General features: G+C 38.8%; 1 protein-coding gene across 1 annotated transcript; it reads left to right on the top strand.

Moving 5' to 3' along the window:
* Positions 1-1,400: 1,400 nt before the first annotated feature.
* On the top strand, positions 1,401-18,073 carry LOC150064275 (V-type proton ATPase subunit S1-like protein). The gene is made up of 7 exons (XM_090331119.1): positions 1,401-1,518; positions 3,941-3,978; positions 4,229-4,290; positions 5,496-5,731; positions 11,327-11,377; positions 13,726-13,966; positions 17,519-18,073. The coding sequence occupies exons 1-7, from the start codon at positions 1,424-1,426 to the stop codon at positions 17,819-17,821; spliced, it is 1,026 nt and encodes a 341-aa protein (XP_090187245.1). The 5' UTR covers positions 1,401-1,423; the 3' UTR covers positions 17,822-18,073.
* Positions 18,074-22,277: the final 4,204 nt, after the last annotated feature.

Below are 22,277 nucleotides of genomic sequence, written 5' to 3'. Positions count from 1 at the left end.
ATGCATTGGTGTCCCATGGCTTGAACTCAGGGTCTGCATGATGTATCTGAACTTTTTTTTTCCCTCAAGGCTAATGCTGTACTTCTTGATGCATAGCTCCATGTCTGGAGCTCTCATAGCTTTTCTATCCCAGGCTCATCCTGGCTTTGAACTGTGACCCTCAGATCTCAACCTCCTGAGTAGTTAGGATTACTGGTGGCAGACACTGGTGTCTGAAAATAATACTTCTCCTCCTCCTCCTTCTTTTTCTTCTTCCTCTTCTTCCCCCTCTTCTTCTTCCTCTTCCTCTTCCTATTCTCCTTCTTCTCCTTCTTCTCCTTCTTCTCCTTCTTCTCCTTCTTTTCCTTCTTCTTCTTTTCCTTCTTCTGCTGCTTCTTCTTCTTCTTCTTCTTCTTCTTCTTCTTCTTCTTCTTCTTCTTCTTCTTCTTCTTCTTCTTCTTCTTCTTCTTCTTCTGTATGTCCTTAACTCAGGCCTACGTACAGTTCTTGAGCTTTCTCAAGGATAGTGCACTACCCTTGAGCCACAGTGTCACTTCTGGACTTTTCTGTAGTACAGAGGAATTGAATCCAGGGCTTCATGCAATCTAGACAAGCACTCCAGCACTAGGCCACATTCTCACCCTGGGAGCAATACTTCTTAAAAGTACTTTTGTCTCCATGGTGCAAAGGAGGAAATAAGGTGCAGAAAGGAAAACAACTTGATCATTGCAAGTCTGCCTCATATTAAGTGCCTCACTCCAAAGCGGGTGTTCTTTCTTCCACATTGCCTCCATTGTCTGTCAGCAATCATGAATTTAACATAGATTATGAAATAGGATACATTTATGTTCATTCCAGAGACTTTTTTTTACCAACGCATTCACCTGAAAATGCATATAAAATATATGTACTTTATAGATATTAGAATTTAGTAATTTCTTAAAAATAATGTGAATTAGGGCCAGGAGTTTGGCCTGGTGGTAGAGTGCTTGCCTAGCATGCATGAAGACCTGGGTTCGATTCCTTGGTACCACATACATAGAAAAAGCCAGAAGTGGTACAGAGGCTCAAGTGGTAGAGTACTAAGCCTTGAGAAAGCCCAAGGACAGTGCTCAGGACTGACAAAAAAAATAATGTGAATTAAGAGTTACATGATAGTAACAAAACGAATGTGTTGTTATAATAGTAAATGTATTGTCTCTAAAACCTGCTCTCTTGTAATCTTTCAGTTAGATAAATAACAACAAATATAAACATTAGTTTCACTCTACAGTCTAAATGAAGCACGATCAAGACCCTCCCTTCCTCCTCCCCCACATAATGCATCCGGAGAGAGCTGTCCTTTCATTGGTTGAAGATGCTTTCAGTCACTTGGCATGTACTGCTTCTGCTCTGCATTATGAATTAACAGATGTGCTTGGTTTGGAGAAACATTCATTTCTTAATGGGAAGAAAAATCTTATTTGGTTTTGCACTTCTTTTTTTATGTATGGGATTTTCAGTAACTTTGGAACAGATATTTTCCAGAAAGAATGTAAGGTGAGTAACCACACATCTTTTAATGCCACACCTTTGTGAACTTCAGTGCAAGTATGAAATTGGGTGTTTCTGTAGTTTCGTTATGGTTTGTCTATATTTGTTTTTGTTTATAGATCTAAGCTGCCTTATCCAGCTTAGCTACTAAGGTTATTAGCTACTAAGGTTATTAAACTAGAATGATAATTGAGAGATTGAAATATGAACATTATTATGAGAGTCAGGGATAATTTTTTTCAAGATATCAAATAAATAGTGCATGATGTTTCAGAGTATATGACTCTCCAAATCAATGTTCAGTATTCTTCATACCTACAAGTAAATGTTAATTTCACAAAATTTCCAGCAAGTAATATGTGAGAACAGTGTTAAGGAATTAAAAGCTTCAAAAAGATGTAACCTTTTCTTCAAAGAAAAAATATTAAAATAATTTTAACTAGTAGAAAGTAATTGTGTGTGACACATAATATTTACAAGCAAACTTTCTATTTCTACTGTTCCTTTAGTTTCTTTCCATACCATACAAGATAGCATATAGCTCTTTCTCTATAAAAGCATATTCCACAGATAATTTATGTCGTGTCTCCCAATTATTTATGATATACTGCACCATCTCAACAAATGCATCAGGGAATGTAGTGTGAACACAAAACAAAGCAGCAAGCAGAATGTTGTGACAAAACCTAAAGTATTCTTGGCAGTAGCTGCAAAAGCTGTAAGTACAGGCATTTCATTTTGTTTTCTCTTTCTTCCAAATCAGTTGCTACTTCCCATCAGGTTTAATTTTGAATCACAATGTACAAATATTCTTTAATGTTAAAGCTTAATTATGTCTCCTCTCCAATTTGTGCAAAAATGATGGATTTGGGTATTACACTAGTACCATGTACACAAAGAATTATAAAAACCTCAATTCTATTTTGAAGACAAGGATAGTGAGTTTAGGTAATCTATAGATCTTAGATATCACATGAATCAAAACCAGCAGAGTAGAATGGCATATACATTCATTATGAAGAAAATAATGATTGCTATTTTGTGGTTGATCATTCACATCATAGATCTGAAATTAAAAATATCTTTTTATTGCATTGAACTGTTCAGGATTCTTAGGCCTGTTGGAAGGATGGTTGCATTTTAAGTGCAATGAAAGCTTAAAGGGGGTGGAGCACCATTTTTTCTTTTTCACATTCACTCCACAGGTTGAGCCTATTTGTGAATCTAAGGGAAATCTTTTGTGTTTTTCCATTTCCCACATTAAGATGGGGATTTATTTATTTGTTCCTGCATGCAACAACATTTGCAGAGACTTTGTATTTCTTGGTAGTTAGGCATTCTAGTGTTATAGTGATGAACAAAATAGGCACAGTCCCTGCCCTTATACACCAAATCCAGTGTTGAGGTACTCACCAAGTCCATGATAGAATAATGGACAATGGTGTGAATGAAAACTATGGGAGGCAATGCACACAGAAACTAGTATCTCTGTTCCAGTGGAAACTTAGGGACCATGTTTCTAAGGAATCAATACTTGAGCTGTGATTGGAGTTTGGAGAATGAAGTACATTCCAGGTGGAAGGAATCACATGTGCTGACATTCCGGCTTTTTGTTTTTGTTGTTGTTTGTTTTGGTCAGTCACAGAGCTTGTCCCCGAGCTCTTTTGCTCAAGTCTAGCATGCTACCACTTTGAGCCACAGTACCCCTTTCATTTTTCTGGTGGTCAACTAGAGATAAGAATCTGATGGATTTCCTACCCAGGCTGGCCTTGAACTGAGATCCTCAGATCTAAGCCTTCTGAGTATCTAGGTTTATAGGTGTGAGCCACCAGCACCTACCTTTGACATTCTTTTTAGGCGGAAGGGATCATGATGCAGACAGAAAATGAATGTCAGTAGTATATCTGGAGAAGAGAGAAAATAAAAGAGAAACAAGCTAAGGACTTACAGAGTCTACTGGATAATGACAGGAATCTGGATTTTTTTTTCTAGGTAGGACCATGAAGGACCATGAGTAGTTTTGAGAGGCTAAGGTTCTACTCCTCCTCTCTGACATGCAATAAGATCACACACACACACACACACACACACACACACACACACACACACACACACACACACACATTTTTCCTGTTTTGTTTTTTTTGGATACCCCCACTGGGGCTTGGATTTAGGATCTGGGTGTGGTCCCTTAGCTTTTTGTTTAAAGCTGTTGCTTCAGTCACAACTGCACTTCTAGCTTTTTGGTGGTTAATTGTAGATAAGATTCTCATAGAATTTCCTTCCTGGGCTGGCTTTGAACCATGATCCTCAGATTGCAGCTGGTTACAGGTGTGAACTACTGGTGCTTGGATAATGTATTTTTAAATGGATATAAAATCTGAATTGTAGGTAATTGCCTAGTATTAACGTATTTTCTCTATTTCAGTTCTCAAATATCTTCAAATAAAGAAGTGATTGTGAGTGGTAAGACCTGTGATTGCACTATAGTTCCTTGGGGATAGGGAATAAAGATTTATTTGGTGAAAGGCTTTCCTAACCAGTGATATTTGCACATAAGTATCCCTCATGTAAAAAAATGTGTTTTCTAAACTATGACCTCAAATAAGTTCAGTGTTGATATGTGTCACAATGCTTAACCATTACTGTTATTCAATTTCAGTAGTAGATTGGTAGACATTTAGACTTGGTACTCACATCATTAATTACTTGACAGATCAACAGAAAAATGGAGATATGAAGCCAGTCCAGAATTCTACAATAATACCAATCACACAGGTATGATATATCATAAAATTAGTTTATTATCTTTCCTTAAAAATGCAAACACTTAAATGGGAGGGAGGGGGGAGGAGACAGCTAATGCTGAGCAACAGAAGGAAAGGTACAATCACCCAATTAGGAAAAATAATTTTTGCAGAGTTAAGCTATTTTCTTATGTAAAACTTGAGTTCTTTGTATTTTATATTATTCATAAGCCTTGTAAATCAGAATGATGATCCTCATCAGCGTGAATATAAAAATGATTATCCATGTAATTATGCAATCCCAATAAAGAAAAAAACAAATGCACTTATCAATATGTCAGAACTATTATGAAAATATGAATAATCTATTAACAATTAATATTCTTGCTTGACCTTTGGGTAGAGAAATATATTATGATAGTCTTTTAGTGTAGAAAACTAAAGTGCTTAATTTTACTTGCCTCTTTATAGTTTGATTGTAATATCCAGTTATATTGTTTTTCAGATAGAATCACTATACTAAAAGCGTATCTTTCACTGTTGCTGCTCCCCTTAAATGGTTTTTCTTGTATCTGTATTTTACACAGGAGAAATTGGTTCACTTCTTGTGCTGTACATTTTCTTTCTTTCTTTCTTTCTTTCTTTCTTTCTTTCTTTCTTTCTTTCTTTCTTTCTTTCTTTCTTTTCTTTTTTTGCCAGTTCTGGGGCTTGAATTTAGAGCCTGAGCTCTGTCCTTGAGCTTTGCTCAAAGCTAGCTCTCTGCCACTGGAGCCACAGCACTGCTTCTGGCTTTTTCTGTGTATGTAGTACCAAGGAATCAAACCCCCAGGGCTCTGTGCATGCTAGGCAAGCACTCTACCACTAGGCCACATTCCCGGTCCCATTTCATGTTTTTGTGTTTGTTTGTTTTTTTGCCAGTCCGGGGGTTTGAACGAAGCACCTGAGCACTGTCCTTGGGCTTTCTCAAGGCTAGAGCTCTACCACTTGAAACACAATACCGCTTTCAGCTTTTTCTATGTATGTGGTACTGAGGAATTGAACCCAGGTCTTCGTGCATTTGAGGCAAGCACTCTACCACTAGGCCAACCTCCCAGCCCTTTATAAGTTTTTAATAAATACATAATACTGTCTATTTAGCATTACAGGATTCATATTAGACCCTTAGAATTAGGAAGCCCTTTATACTCTGTACAAAAAAAAGTAATCTTTTAAAATTTCTTTTATTTGGTTAACTAGGCTCCCCACTACAATCTGAGCAAAGAGCGACACCTAGAAAAAGAACACTGGAATGCTTTCAGCCATCATCATCCAATTAACGTCTCCATTGATGGAATTCCCTGCATTCTCTTCTGGGCCAAAAGAATCATAATTAAATTTAAGAATGAGACCTGGCTGGACCTTGCCGATGAAACATTTAGTCAAAAGATGACAGTGGACACTGGCAATTCCAACTGCACTGGTGAAAGTGCCACGTAAGTGACCTTCAGCCTGAGCAAGAGTTTAGGGTCATGACAGTCAATTAACTGATAATTCAGAAAAGTGGACTACTCTGCTGTATGACGCTGACCCTCATCCTTTAGGAAGAAGTGTTTGTTGTCTAAATGAAGGAACAATTAATAGCTAATATTAATCTGATATTAGGTGTTTAAATGAAATTAATTTTAACAATTATTTTCTTCACTTCCTGATAATTTTTTTCTGAACTCTTTAGCTAATTGTCTAATAGCCTAAGGAAAAGGGTTTTGTAAATGAATATCCTCAAACCCATTCAGAGGGGAAAATAGACATAAAAGGATTTACCAAATTTTAGTACTGAACTACTTTTGTCTCAGTATGAAGGGAGCAGTATATCTCACCAGGGTCATATATGTTGTAACTGTGTGAAATGGGGAAACTTTACTTAAACTAGAACAAACAGTTGGCTATACCAGGTGTTTGTGAAATTGTACAACATTGCTTGTTTGCAAATAAATCAGGGTACCTTTGAATGATCGAAATTCAGGGACTATTTTAGGGAATTTCAGTTTGATAATTAGTTTGGGCTTGAGAAAAGCAGATTAAACAAATATCCCTTTTGAGGAACAAATACATTTCGAATGTCTTTCTCTGTTTTCCACTTATCCTAGTAAAATTTCTTTTTTCCTATCATTTGTTTTGGTTCATAAAAAAGAGCTATATTGTATGAGCCACCTTTTCAATACGTGTTAATACAATGGATAGTTTTAGAAAAGTCTCTGCGTTTGTTTCGGTCTGGAATGGATAGAATGCTTTCTAGAAACCATGCATTTTGTGTGTTATGCTTGCATTCTTTTTATACTTTATATACTTTGTTTGGAAACCTGCTTTTATCCCTGAATTCTCTTATTTAAAAGTTCTTGATACTGGGCAACATTAGATTATCTTAATCTATACTTAAAAGGCATAGAGAGTCTTAGTATGTTGTATTCAGGATAACTATCTCTGAATAAGGATTTATGGAATTATAAATGCTAACATCCAGAATCCTTCCAGATTTTTTTTATCAGGTCCTCACACACTTATCAGAAACTACCAAAGAGATTCCAGCGCTGTGGAAAACACGGGTTTCTTCTCAGGTTATAATTAATTCCTAGGAGGCTCTTTATTTGTTGTGGGTTGGTAGAGGATGGTTGTCTGGAGATCATCTTACTGATGGCTGACAGGCTCATCTTGATTCCATTTCTTCTGACTCTAGGGTATTTGTGGGGAAAGTTAGGGCACCAGGATGCATCAGTGGGCATGGAAGTTAGTGATTCCTGGGAACCTACGGATGGAGGGAATGAAAACTTGGCTTCTAGGCCCAGTTCTGCAAGTGAACTTCATGCTTTTGCAAACAGGATCTGTAGGAGAATTGTCATATAGAGATGAGGATGTCTATTTACTATAGCTAAGAGGAGATGCATGTATCCATGGGCCATACAGTGTGTGAGCCTCACAGGCTCCATATCTGTCCCCCTTAAAAAAAACTCTGTTGCATAGGTCAACACCCCTGCTGCAGACAAGGAAATCAGTTGAGGGGCTTGAACTTGAGGCCTGGGTACTGTCCCTGAACTCCTTTACTCAAGGCTGGAGGTCTACCACTTTGAGCCACAGTATACATCTGGCTTTTTGTGATTAACTGGAGATAAGAATCTCATGGACTGGCTTTGAGCCGTGATCCTCAGATCTCAGCCTGTGGAGTAGCTAGGATTGCAGGTGTTAGCTACCAGTGCCAGCTATAAATTACCTTTTAAAACAGCATTGCAGCCTCTTCCTTCTAGCCCTGTTTTGCAGGATGATGATGACAAAGCAAGGAAAGGTGTGCAGAAGCACTTTGAGATGTTGTCAAGTGCTATGCAATGTAGAACCATTTTCTTCCTAGCTACAAACAACAACTATAGTGGAATGAAATGAAATTTTCTGATGGAGAAACTTCCTAAGCCTTGCTTAGCACAGAACATAAATTAAGAACTGGAAAGGACTTGATATTTTGCGTTGGGCACTGCCTGAGCATTCTACTCAGAGGTGCAGGATAACTGCTTAGGTGACAATACTCTATGGCCAGTTCACACAAAGAGTCCCAGGCTTCTGGGAGGTGAGGGGGACCAGCCTCTGAGGCTTTGTGCGAGTTACTTACATACATTCATAAGATGCATTTACTCTGCTGGTGAAGATATCTTAAGTTTAAAAGAACCAGATTGGAAGTTGCTGAAAAAATTAATACAAGCAGAGACACACCATGTAAGGTCAAAAATACAAATTAAAAAAAAAGAAGACCATATTTTAGCTCTTGGAAACAATGTTCAGGGAGAGGCAAATTTGGCAGACAGATTTGCTATAGAAGTCTTTTTTTAAAGTAGTGAAAGCCCTGCAAATAGATTATAATCCTAACATCTGTGGTATATTTTGAAGTGAGACAATTATAGTCTGAAAATTGCAGAATCTGTTTTAAATGTGAAAGCACAGGGTATTTGAAGGAAATTTTTTAAAGATTTTTTTTTAAAGTTCTTCTAGGTTGTACATCTTCTTTGTGTTCCCAATTGGTGGTATAGTGTCTGGAATTCATAAGATCTTCATTGAATGCACGTTACATTTAATTTTGTTTGTTTGCTTTTTAAAATTTAATTTTATTGTCAGGGTGATGTACAGAAGGGTTACAGTTACATACATAAGGTAATAAGTACATTTCTTGTTGGACATTGTTACTTTTTCCATGTTTTTCTCCCACTTTCCCTCCCCTTCTTGTTTTAGAGTTTATTCCCAACATATTGTCTTGTGTCCTTTGTCTCACCATTTTGTTGTTCCCCTTTCCCTTCCCTAATTCAAATAAAAATATATACAACACACCAAGTACCAAAATCAGGTACAGAGAAAACAGGTAATAAACCAAGGGGGAAAAATGAAAGAAAAAAGAAATAATTTCACATAGTACATTAAAAACAGCCACCACGAAGAAAAACCTGTTGTTTCTCTATCCTGGAGTTCATTTCACTTAGCCTCATCTTATCTGGTCATATGTACATAGCTATTGAGCAATTGTGATCCTCTGCCAGGAAAATCCTAAACATAGACTATTACAAGTGGGGGAAACCATGGAGCCTATGTTTCTTTGGTTCTGGCTTACTTTACTTAATATGATTCGTTTTGTTGAAATCAGGCCTTCTGTTCTTTCCTGTAAGGCAGAGCCTGCTAATGAGCTGCTGCTGACAACAGGACAGCTGGAGAAAAGCTTCTTGAAGGTCACGAGCTGGGACCTGGGGAGACAGGACAGGGGGCTCTGCTGTGAGGTTGAGTTCATTAGCTGGAGGGCTAGCTTATGAAGGAACAAGCTCTTCTGGTTCCTTGGAAGAACTAGAGAAATTTCTGTTACAATGATGAATAGTTAAATCTATAAAATATTATCCAAGAAGAACTTTGAGTCCTTCTTTTTAGTCAGTTGTAGGAGATAATCAAACTACAGTTAGGAAAGGTCTCCTGAAGATGCATTTGCTGAGTAAATAAGCTTTCAAAGTATTTGCATATAGTAATTTAAGGTGCCTGCCTAGGTTGATGGTATTAGGAATTACAATGTTTTCCTACTGATCATAGTTTCATGGTTATTTTGTAAAATACCACGTGTGTCACTCCTAGATAGTATTATGAGCTCAAACCTAGTGCTTTACCATTTGAGCCACAATTTCACTTCCAACTTCTTAGTGGTTAATTGAAGAAACGAATCTCACTGAGCTTCCTGCCGAGGTTGGCTTTGAACCATAATTTTTGGGTCTCAGCCTCCTGAGTAGCTAAGATTGAAGGCCTGAATCACTGGCATTCAGCCTTACCCAGTTGTTTAATATTTTCACCTATATGTTTGTGTGTAGGGGAAATATTTTTTATGATTCTGCATTGTTAGTGATTTCTGAACAGATTTTTCTTGAAAGATAAGTGTTGGAGTCAGCAAGAGATTTACTTCTTCAGAGCAATGTTGTTCCCCTGCCAGAGAATAACAAAATTCAAGACGACAGGGAGATATTCCAGGGAGTAGGAACCCAGAGACATATCCTGCTTTCCTATTGAGACATTTAGTTATGTAGGGGGAGTACTTAGGCCTGGAACCATTTGGATTATTTTTAGTGAGCTGTTTGCTCCCACCCAAAAGCTAAGTTGACACTTCCACTCACATTCTAGGGGAGGTACCCAGGATTTCCCATCTCGGCTCAAGGAAAGACTTTATTGACAGAAAGAGCAGATGATCTTCTTTCTGGCTCAGGAGACAAGGAGAGAATCAATGTCTCTCTGCTTCATAACTCCCTGGTTCATCATTTTGGCATTCAGATCTCAGGATATGGAGGGTGATACCTGGCTATTACTGTGTTTCTGGCAGAGAGGGGGTGCATTATGAGGGAACTCAGTGCTGTCAGTAAATAATAATGACTCTGATCTAGAAATTTTTGTATGCTATTCAGGAAAAGGTGAATAAATAATAAATATGGAAAGCTTGCATAGGTACTTTTTAAAAGTTTTTTTTAATAATCTGCTGTAGTAAAATATCTTACTAGGTTTTATTATACATATATGTATATATATACATATATATGTAAGTATATGTATGCACATGTATATGTATGCCCCATTAGTCTTGAACTCAGGACTAGGTGCTGTCTCTGAGCCTCTTTGTGCTCAAGGATAGTGCTCTACTACTTGAACCACAGGGTCACGTCTGGCTTTTACTGAGTAATGTTTTTGGAGCTAAGAATCTCATGGTCTTTTTTGCCTGGGCTAGCTTCAAAGTGCAATCCTAAGGTTTCAACCTCATGAAGAGGCAGGCTTACAGGTGTGAGCCACCAGCACCCAGCAATTTTATATTTTTTTGATATCTAGTGATGCTAAGTATATTTCCATGTACTTATAAGCTGGTTGTATATCTTTCTTGAAGAACACTTCTGTTCAAATGTTCTAATTCTAAGTTAAGGTTTCTTTTTGTTGAGTCATTAACTATATTATGGATTAACTCCTTTGTGTGTACCGTTTGTTTTTGTTCATTTGTTTTGGTCAGTTTGGGGGCTTGAACTGAGGGCTTGGGCACTCTCCCTGTGCTTTTTCACGCAAGGCTAGCACTCTACCACTGTGAGCACAGCTCCACTTTTGGTTTCTTGATGGTTAGTTGGAGATAAGAATCTCATGGATTTTCATGCCCAGACTGGCTTTGAACCACGATCCTCAGGTCTCAGCCTCTTGAGTAGCTAAGATTCTAGGCATGAGCCGACAGCACCAGGTTTGTGTATAGGTTTTGAATGTCTTCTCCTGATCTCTGTGTTGCCTGTTTTATTTTCTTAACGGTGCCAGCCAAAGAACAAATGTTTCCAATTCTAATAAAGTCCAATTTATCAATTTGGTTTTGTACATACTTTTGAAGTTTTTCAAGAAATTGTTGCCTGCTTTAAGATTATATAAATATTCTGTTTCCTCTGTGACTTTTGCATTTCAGGCATTACACTGAGCTCTTTGGTCGCTTCAGATTAGTTGTGGGCATGTAGGGTAAGGGGAAAGTCTTCCTATGTTCATGGATTGTATTCTTTCTTGTTTTTTAGGTTGTCTCTGAAGTTGGATGAGGCTGGCAATCCCAAAAGTCTTGCTATAAGGTAGGCTGGAAACCTCTTGGAAACCTCTGGAACCTCTTCAGATTAGCTCTATTTAATCTATTCACTTTACATGTGGAATTGGCACCACAATCCCTTTACTATATCCAATGCCATATCTATACAGAAGACTCCGTGACTGTGCAGTGGGTCATATGGGAATGATTTATTTCATTCCTAAAACTCATCTGCCTCTCCTCTCTTTAGTGAAGGACTCTGAGCATATATGATATCCTTTCTCTTAGAAAAAAAATATAAGATAAATTAAGAATCAAAGGATGAGTCTCTGGTTTGAAGTTATTCTTTATAATGTTATTCATTGTAATGAATCACACTTCTTTAATTACAGTGAACAAGTCTTTAGTACCTGAATTTCCCAGCAGGAATACAGGCCTACATTTTCCTGATTTTCAGGTGGAAGGAAGCATTTGCTTACTCTGTTGCTTCTTTTTCCCCCTCACAAGTAATTAGGAACTATCTGTCTTCTTGTAAACATTGAGGTGTTCTCTTTCTTTAGGCTGTGCTCTCAGTAGAGATGAGAGCTTTCCTCGTCTCTATGACTTGGAGAGTCATTAGGAGGCAGTGAGGCACACGGCCTCATACACTTCGGCTTTGTGCAAACATTCCTGTTTGCACACACCACGTCTTCTCAGATATTCACAATGCGTTGAGTGATTTAGTTCCCTGTAATTAATTGTAGGAAGCATTCTTTCTTAGAATCCTTGAAAATATGGGCCATCAGCTTCCAGAGAAATGTGTGTGTGTGTGTGTGTGTGTGTGTGTGTGTGTGTGTGTGTGTGTGTGTGTGTGTGTTGGAGATGAATTCCAGTCCTTGCCTGTGTTTGGTAAGTACTGTACTACAAGCCACATTCTCAGCCTTTCAGAGAGAGTTTGTACAAAAATAGCATCGTACTAGATGATCAGACACAAATATATCAGATATGGAAATGAGAAATAATTTTTTGGTCTACAATAGCCCTTTTTTTCCAACTGGAGAGTAACTGTATAATTGTATTCATGACACTAATGACAATAAAACAACAACAGCAATAATAATCATGGCACAGACTAGCAATCCCCATCTGTAGCTACTTGAGCCTTCTTGTTCAAAACCACTAAATGTCACATCTGGGGAGGTAGCTCTTCTGTCCACACACAGTTTTTGTTTTGTTTTGTTTTGGTTTTTTTTTTTGCCAGTCCTGAGCTTGAGCTCAGGGCCTGAGCACTGTCCTTGGACTTTCTCAAGGCTAGAGCTCTACCACTTGAGCCTCAGCACCACTTCCGGCTTTTTTCTATGAATATGGTACCGAGGAATCGAACCCGGGCCTTCATGCACGCTAGGCAAGCACTTTAACCACTAGGCCAAACTCCTGGCCCTCACACACAGTTTTTATTTTATTTCAGTGTAGGCGTAATATATAGAGGGGTCACAGTTATATTCATCAGGTAGAGGGTGCATTACTTCTCACACATTGATACCCCTTCTCATGCTTTTGTCCCCATTTCCCTCCCTCCACCCCATCCTCTTGTCTACCCACTTCCCTTCCCCATTTCAAATGATATGATACATGGGCTGCCTTTCTTTCAGTATTCATTTTGTTCTCCATTCTACATATTTGAATGACAAAATTCCTCTAGTATTTCTTATGTTTATATCCTTGTCTCAGGCTTTGTTTTGGAAGAAGCCCAAAGTAAGATAAGAAAAAAAATCTGAAAATATGGAACTAAAGAAAAGAAATAAAATGAAACTAATCAATAATTCAAGCACCCCTTGTAATATTGACTAATACTTTTCTTTCCTCCTGGATGTACTGTCATCTTCTTATTAGATAAAAGAAAATGATCATGACATATGTACAGTATATATATTTTTTCATGGCTAGAGACTATTCTATTCTATTCCATAATGGTGAAGAGTAAGGACTATCGACTCAGATTGAGTTTGATTCCCAGCTTGAACACTCTACTTTGAACCTTGCTCCAGTGCTTAGACTTCTCATCTGTGAAGTAAGGACATTATACTCTTTATTTCATAGAGCTGTAGTTAAGACAAAATGAAACACAATTAATAACCCAGAAAGGTGACTGATAAAACTAATAAAAAAGCAATTATTACTTTAAACCACGATTTAATCCTATGTTGATGTCCATTTAAATTTATCTTGCACACAGTGAAGTATCGATTCTTCTTTTTCATACCTGAAATAGGTATGAAAATGAGGCTTCAAAATGAAGCTTCTCTGTAGGCAGGTTGCACTACCTGACAATAGAGGGCGCCATTGTACCGTTCATAAAACGATATCCACTGTCATTGTGTGCGCAGGGTAAAATTGATGCATAATCGTTTTCAGATTCATCCTTACCAGTTACAATAAGTTGTCCAGCCAGAGCTGGTTTAGGCTGAACCGAGTTGAGATTATTTTCAACCATTCAGTCCAAGCAACGTATAATGCAACTGGAATATACGCTCTGTCAAGTTACTCCTACCACTGCCAGCGTGTTAGCAGCCTGGAGCAGCGCCAAGCCCTCCTGTTGCCCAGCGACTCGGATGCTATGCCAAGCCCCTGGGAGGTCACCTTTATTGATTTCCAGGTAATACACCAAAACCTGTACTCGGTACGCCCAGGAGTTTGGTGCCAAAGACACTCAATGCTTGAGATCACCAGCAACCAAACAGCCGAAGAGTTCATGCCTTTCAAAGGATGTTTTAGAACAGTCTTCTAGGGAACCAAGTGGAAAGTGATAGAATGTTTCCGCTCTCTGTGACCCCGCCTCCTACCACAAGGTTGCTGTTCTTTTCAGCTTTATCCAGTCATGAAGATGATCTAAACCCTAACCAATGCAGCTGTGGTTGAAGCTCAGTTGTTGAAGCTTCCAGTCCCCAGGGCCTCTTCCAGGGACAATTATTTTACTTCCCTCCAGGGAGTGGAGCTCTGATGCTATCAGGGGAGATAAGGGGGACTGCAGTGTGAGTGACAGGGTTGGCAGTTCACATGGGAATGGGAGTCATCAGCCAGGGACAGTCAAAAATATCCCAAAGATCTTGAAAGTGTTTGAGGAAAGGCATGAATGTGTGACAGGTTTGTTTGTTGGTTTTTTTTTTCCCCATCAGCCAGACCATCCTTTCCTCTATCTTGTTGAAGGTGGAGAAAGCTTTGCTTGTTTTTCCACCTCATTGAAATAGCAGGCACTGCTTCCCTAAAAAAAGGCCTTTTAAGGGCATTTCACAATCTTTCCATTGGTATAGATGAACATTTATATATAGAGGCATGTGGCTTCTACCCTCAGGGGAGAAGAGTTGGCAGGCAAGGGAAAGAGCTGGCATTTTGGAGTCAGTCAGATCTGATTTCGAATTACTCCTCGATTAGTTTCACAAGTTACCAAACCCTCTTAGTTTCTGATCTACCTCACGAATGTAAACAATAATGTGTACTTGGATGTGTATGAACAGCCTAGGACTATGCCAGTAAAGGATTAACAATACCACTGTGAGTCCCTTCTGTGAATGGCTAAGAGAATACATTTTAATATATATATATATATATACATATATATTTAAAGCAAAACAGGAGAAATGGCTAAGAGAATAAATTTTAGTTTACATATATTATTACAGTTAAAAAATCAAAACAAGAGAAATGGTCAATGGCATGAAGGTCAAGTTTAAAGAAAAGATCAGAAGATCAATTAGAAGTCACCAGAGAGCTCGGGCTGATGAAAACACTGGATGGTCTCTTTGCATTGGCTGGATGTAGTAAAATAATTTGTCTTAGAAGCCTCTGGAGCAGTCGGCATAAGAAAGAAATTCACAGTTACATCTTCAGAAAGTCCCTAAGACAACTGAAAACTTGCATGTGAGGAGAACATAGTTTTTCAGAGTTGTGTAGTGGCCTCAACATGCCTTCCAGTGAGCACAGCACGGTGTCATAGGTGAGCTTTGTAAAAACACCAGTGAAGTAAAGATGGCAGAGTGCAAGCTCAGAGCAGGAGACGTGTGGTAGTTAAGACAACAGGCTGCTTTTCACACCTATACGTTTGAGTGGCTTATTTTAAGAATAATGGATAATTATCCCTCAGTACCTACTGTATAGTTTCAGTAAGTAACAAAAAAAATCTATGCATGTCTAAGATATTTTTTCCAGAATATTTTTGATTCGTTGGTAGTGCTTGATGGAATCCCACCAGAAGCCTCATGCCTATCTAGAGCTGTACGGAGTGACTTGGCATGCGCGCCCAGCATCCTGTCATGTTACCTCAGGAAAATGTGTGAGGGGCAGGTGAGGTTTGTGTAGCTAGGGTGACAATCCTTCACAGTTCCAACTCCAACTGATTTATACTTAGAAGAAATGCAGGGCCAGGGTTTCCATATCTACTGATTTCCTATTACAAGTTGCACATCTGGCTATTCGTGGGAAAAATTCAGGATGTTCAGAACTGTGGGCCAGACAGCACTCACATGTGGGCTCAGTGAATGTTTGTACCTGGCTCTTGTCAACCAAGACCTGTTAAGAATTCAGTGGCTGTCAGGCTGAGAATATTCTCTTTGGTCAGAGTTGCCAAGTCATATGGGCCAACTTTTTCTCACCCAGGAACTTAATCCTTCAGGCATTGGTCTGAGGAGACTACTCTGTATTAGAGCAGAGGCAGAGGTGGACGCTGGACTAAGAATTACCTTTCGACACTGCTTTGTGTTCAATGTGGTGTCCAGACAATGGGGGAACAAGGCCTTTAAGGTCTTGATAAATAGCTACAATAGTTCCAGCATGAGAAAATATTACCCATTTAAGTCATAAAAATGAATTCTCAGGAAAGCACTCAAGGAGAATTCTGTTTTCAAATTTTTCCTTAAAGAAACAACAACTACAACACACCTAAGTAGGTTTTGGAATGAGGTCTTGCTTTTCATGTTAACAGTAGTACTTAGGGCCTCTTGAACTTGTCCTACTTATAAGTAATTAAGCCACCGGTGAGGAAGTTTTTCTTTCTGCTCTGTGGACAGAAGGCAGGGAGGGGCTAGTGTATGGCCATTCTAAAAATAGAACCAAGTGGATATGGCAGAACAATCCCCTTGTCCAATGTTTCATTTTCTGTGGTTTCCAACTAGCCACAGACAACCACCATATGAAAATAGTAAATGATATCCTGGGAGATTGGCTGATACCAAAATCTGTGATGTTCCAGATCCTTCTATAAAATGGCACAGTATTTGGATGCAGCTTTCTCCCATTTACTTTCAGTCATCCCTAGATTCAATCTCTAGATACAATGTAGAGGACATGTGAATAGCCAGTTACTGTATTTGATTACTGTCTTTAGAAAATAGCAAAATCAAGAAAAGAGAGATAATTTTTGAAGATATATTCTTTAACCCATAGACACATCCATGGATTTGGAAGCCCAATTGAATTCTATAGTTTCAAGCATTCACAGGAAGTCTTGAGAAATACCCCTTTCAGATAAGGAGGGTTCCTGTATGCCTGATAAAGCAGTGGGAGGTAGTGACAGGAGGAGAAGAGATGGCACACCAGAAGCTGTGGGGTTATGAAGCTGGATACCCCAGGGTTACAATACTTACTGCCACATGACTCTAGTCCAGTTATTTCATTTTTATATGGCTCAGTAATTTGCTCATAGGCTCTTGTGAATATTAAATGAATTAAGGCAGTCAGTACCTTTTCTGCCTTGTTTACCTTGTCAGGAATCATGACACCCTTCCTTAAAAGACTCTTCCTGTCAGAGACTAAAAGGCTGAGGAACTGAGAATTAAAATCTCCTTAAAATTTACACCCACACTTACAAAACTTAGAGCATGCTTTGAACTTGAGAGACACTACAGTGGTTGTGGTTTTACATGACCTAGAATATTCCTAAGAATCAGATTAAAAGAGGTTTATTTCAGAATCTTGAATTTCATGAGCCCCTTAATTATGACAGCCATCCCTTCCAAAATTTCTAGGTCAGCTCAGATTTAAAGTCAAGTTTCACTGTCTCCACGAAGCGTAATCATATTTGTCAGTTCATGTGCTTAAATTATTCAGCAAATGTGGTGATAATATATTACATTTGGCTAATGAATGGCCCACAACCACCAGCCCAAATGGGAGTTGATCTTAGATGCATCAGCTCTTTTCTTTCTCCTGACAGATCCAAGGCTTTCCCATTAAGGGAGGGCAGTTCTCCAAGGCCCAAGACTGCGCCTCTTCCTTCTCACCGGCTGTTCTGATTGGCTTGGCCATGTCATTGATCCTGCTGCTGGTGCTGGCCCACGCCCTGCATATGCTCATTTACCTGCGCTATCTGGACCGGCACTATGACTTCATCACCTCCCCTGCCCACTTCCCATCACTGAGACTTCGAGATCGGGCAGAAGAGAAGGAACTGCTTAGGAGTCAGGGAATAGAATGTTATGAACTGAGGAGTCAACAGATCTGCAAAATCTATGTCTAATAGCACAGCCCCTTCTCCTCTGGGTTGGGGAAGGTTTTATTTCTCTGCTGTGCTATTTGATGTGTGAATAGCTTGACTTAAAAAAAAGGATGCATAATTAATTGACAGACATTAGGCTTACAATAGTATCTTGGCCATCTCATTGACATAAATATGACTGTTGCTACCCCGACAGAGAATGGTTATGCTTGGATTCACAGGTTGGGGGGAAGAGGAATGGGAAGAAAGGAGAGAAAGAGAGGATAAGCATAATATAATATGGAGAAAATAAAACATACTTGGTGTTCTTATAGCCTCTTTGCCTGTTTCAGTGTGAATATAATAAAAACAGAAACAAACCTGAGGTTAGCTCTACAAGTTCAGAATTCAGGCTATTTTGTAACGTTTACAGTTTTCAGAAATGATTCATGTTTCATGGAGTTGTTTAGGGAAGCTTCCTGTCAATGTGAGAGAATTAACTTTTATCAAGGCCTGCTTGCTTTATTATTCAGAAGCAGCCCAACTCTACCTGGGTGGCAGGAACCATCATCTTGTTTGTAACTTACCTTTTCTATTTGGTTGTAGTACTAAGATTTATCTCAGTGGCCTGGTATATGTGTCCATGTTTCCAGTGTGTATCAGAAATTAGCAGCAGAACTAAGTGACAACAGTAGGTTGGTTAGACCAATACAAGCTCAGGCCAAGTCCTCTAATGCTGCTTTCAAAGCAATAGGATCCTCCAAGGTCTTCCTCAATAGAAATTCTGAAGTCACCATTGGTGTTTGGGTTCTGTTATTATTTTCTATATTGGGATTTGAACTCAAGGCATCGTAGATCCCCCCCAACTATACCACAAAGGTTCTTTTAGCCATTGTCTTCCATATGGATTCCTATAAATCCTTTTCAGTTCTTGGCAGATACTGAAAACTGAATGAAGAATAATCTTAAAAAGCGGGTCCACAACCTTTATGTCTGTGCAAACCTATGCCTGTACACAATGAGATAACTGCTTTTTGGTATCACTTCTGGCATGTTCTGACATAAGTTCCCATGGTATCTTAACCAATTCCCCATCAAATAGTTGATCATAAGTACGTAATCATTAGCATAATTATTAGTGTTGTAGAAGAAGCACTGAAGAGATCTCTCTTTTGAGAGGTCTGGAACAATATGACAAAAAAGTGATGTTGGACCTAAGTAATAATTGGCTAGGCAAGAAAGAAGGAGACAGCCACACATGGCAAAAGGAAACACATATACAACTCCTCTGCTGTCTCATATATGGAGAGCTATGAACATATGTATATAGAAAGACACTTAGAATGCATTTAGAGAAGAAACATGCAGAACCTGGAACGAAAGAGGGACCAGATGATTATGTCCAATGGGAGACTTAGAATCTCTGTTGTAAGTAATAGAGAAGTGCTAAAGAAGATTTGAGACAGTATAGAGCAAGATGATCACATATTGTGTAAGCATGAATAGAATAGAGACAGAAATTCATGCAGGAGATTATGACAATTGCTTAGGTAATAACAGTAATAACGGGACTTGAGCTAAGATGGGGAGGTGGGTAGGAGGAGCTAGAAGAGGAAATTGGCAGCCAATTTGAAAGTCATAAATGGCTGACTGGTATCAGACTTAGGGTAATGCAATGGGGGTGCTATCAGTTCTGCAATCAGGGAGAAAATATGAGCTGAGAATGGTGATGAGCCCCTTACGGTGACTCTCAACCAACAATTCAGAAATGGGGCATAATCTAGGGCATAACGCTAGGACATTTCCTAGAGCTCCTTAACAAGAATAAGCTCTTCCCCCCTCTTAGACTCTTGCTTGGTTAATATTCACTTTATTTTTCCCTGATCCACCTTGAATTGCTTCCTTATTCTCTTAATTGTGTATTCAGACATCACTTCCAGAATATACTAATTACATTTCAATCCCTGTTTCAGGATCAGATTCTTAGGAAATCCAAACTAAACCAAGTAGTAATGGCCAGAAAACTAAGTTGTTAGTAGAAATAAATGAGATGACTTAAGAAGAAAGGATGGAATGACATCAGCTCCTCAGGAACACAATCATTTATGTTCAAGTTGGCAAAAGAGCAAGAGTAGGAGCAAACAAAGAGGAATGAGAGCAAACAGGAAAAAAAGAGTGTCCCAGAAATCAAAGGAGGGGAAAAAGAAACTTTGAAGATGAAGAGAATAGTTAAATGCTGGAGATGAATCAAGTTAGAAGAGAATGAAGAGTTGTTTATTTCTTAGATTTGGCTAATAAGAAGTAACAGATGAACATGCGTTTTCATGGAAAAGGGGAAATGGTTCAAGGTATTTGTTCCCCTGGTTTCCTGAGGGAATTGCATCTGTCTCTTCCCTGAAGTTCACTGCTGGTCCTAGGACAGTTGTCTTTCTGTGACTGTCTTTTCAAGGTTTCATAGATTCTTTTTCTATTCTTGCTTTAACAACTCCATTGCTTCAGCCCCCGCTCACCATGACTGTCCTGGTGGTTCTCCTAGAGTCTACCGGGATCTTTATAAATGGCCCCTTTTAAATTAATTGACATTGTTCAATTATTCTGAATTGAAGGGTATCATCTGTTTTCTATTGAGGCTCAGGTTTATGCAGAGATCTAGATAAATTAAATAAAACCAATCTTTTGTTTCTAGTAGTTTACAGTTTTTCATAAGGCATTTAAGGCAAGCATTTGAAGGAGGTTGAGCTTGTTGTAGGTTAAAGCTGACATTTGGAGTCTTTGTTTTCGGTTTTGTATTCAGTAATGTTTTGAGCAATGATGTTCACATGTGAACAGCTTTCCCATGGCAATACCTCCACATTGTTACCTCACATCGCCATCTCTAGAGCTGGACAGCTTTTTCTTCTTTCCACGTAATGGTCCTTGTGTAGGGTCCTTGAGTAGCTGAGATCAGTTGTTGGCTACAAGCAGCAGTTTCCAGCTAGCAAACTGGGACTTTCCCTCTCAAAAGAGACTATTAGAAAGTGACACAGCACCGTTCTTGAATGTTCTCTAATTTATGTACACATTATAAAATTCTTTGCTAACAGGTTGCATGCTCACCCCACGAAGGAACCAGTATAGGGAAAAGTTTTAAGATAGATACCAGAGAGGGGAGAAAAATGGGTGGAGCTAGGCCCATGGAGAAAGCTTAGTGTTACAGCATTTTGTTCCTGGGGTGGCAGAAAAAGGGGGGAAAAAGTCCTTCAATTTAGCTCAGGCTGTATCAGCCTCGGGATAGAATATTGAGTAGACGTCTCTACTACTGCTAGTCCTACTTCAACTTTCAAGCCCTCACAGTTAAGGGGATAGTAAGATAAAGAAGTTAAATGATCCAGATTTATCATGTGACACTTTGTTTTTGAGACCTGTATCAGCCTCGGGATAGAATATTGAGTAGACATCTCTACTACTGCTAGTCCTACTTCAACTTTCAAGCCCTCACAGTTAAGGGGGTAGTAAGATAAAGAAGTTAATTGATCCAGATTTATCATGTGACCCTTTGTTTTTCAGACTTTGTACCTTTTTTTTCAAATCACTTCCTGTACAATAGAACATGTAATGTTCTCCATAATGCTTTTAGCTCCTGAGATTAAAATCTCAGGACTAAATAGTACTAGAGCAAAATCTCTAGCTTCAAGTAAACAGAATTTAAAATGTGGTTTGAATCTTCTGATATTTCTGTTAAGGAAAAATGGGACAAATGAAAATGGCTCCATTTAGTTGTTACAAGATAGCTCCTAGTCCTCTGATCTGGGATCAACTTGTTTTACTCTCCTAACTAAGTCCCTTTACTGTGAGACATGTCTGCTCCCCAAACAGCTGAGAACACAGCAGGTGGGTATATGGGTGTCACGAGTGGCAGTGACTTTTATTCTGGTTGATTTTGGGGTTCTTATTTCCTGCCTCTGTCAGCTTTCCATCACCACTCTGCCTCACTTCCTCCCAAGGCTCTCACTTTCTTTTTCCTGATGTTGGCAAGGGAATCACAGCCTTGATGAAAGCTGAGGATGACCATAGGACAGGAAAGAGTTCTAGATTATCTGTTCATGAAAACCAATGCTTTTTCATAAGTCATCATTCTCTTTGGATCTATTCTACCATCCTAGGGGGCTCTGTTTCTCCTTCCTCCATTTCTTCATATATCCCTCTAACCTCAGGGTTTTATAAACTCCCTGTTTTCCAGCCCATAATGGGAGGCTTCAAATAATTAACTTTGTACAGTAATTTGGTTCTTCATTTGAATTTGAATGTTGGCCCCTAAAAATAATCTCAATTTTTTCATAACCAAGATCCTTAATATGTGGATTGGGGTCAAGTTGGCAGATTCAAAGCATCCATTCTTTTGATGCTACGAAAAGACTATGTACTGGAGAGAGGAAGAACATCAGAAAAGCTCAGAGAAGCTGAAATGAAACACAAAACAAGTGAAAGTTCATCTTCTTTAGCCAGAAAGGAAATGCAA

This window comes from Megascapheus bottae, chromosome 4 (assembly GCF_031878675.1).
Source record: "Megascapheus bottae isolate mThoBot1 chromosome 4, mThoBot2.hap1, whole genome shotgun sequence".
NCBI lineage: Eukaryota > Metazoa > Chordata > Mammalia > Rodentia > Geomyidae > Megascapheus > Megascapheus bottae.
The sequence above is the reverse complement of the archived record's forward strand: the minus strand, read 5'-3'. Positions and strand labels throughout refer to the sequence as shown.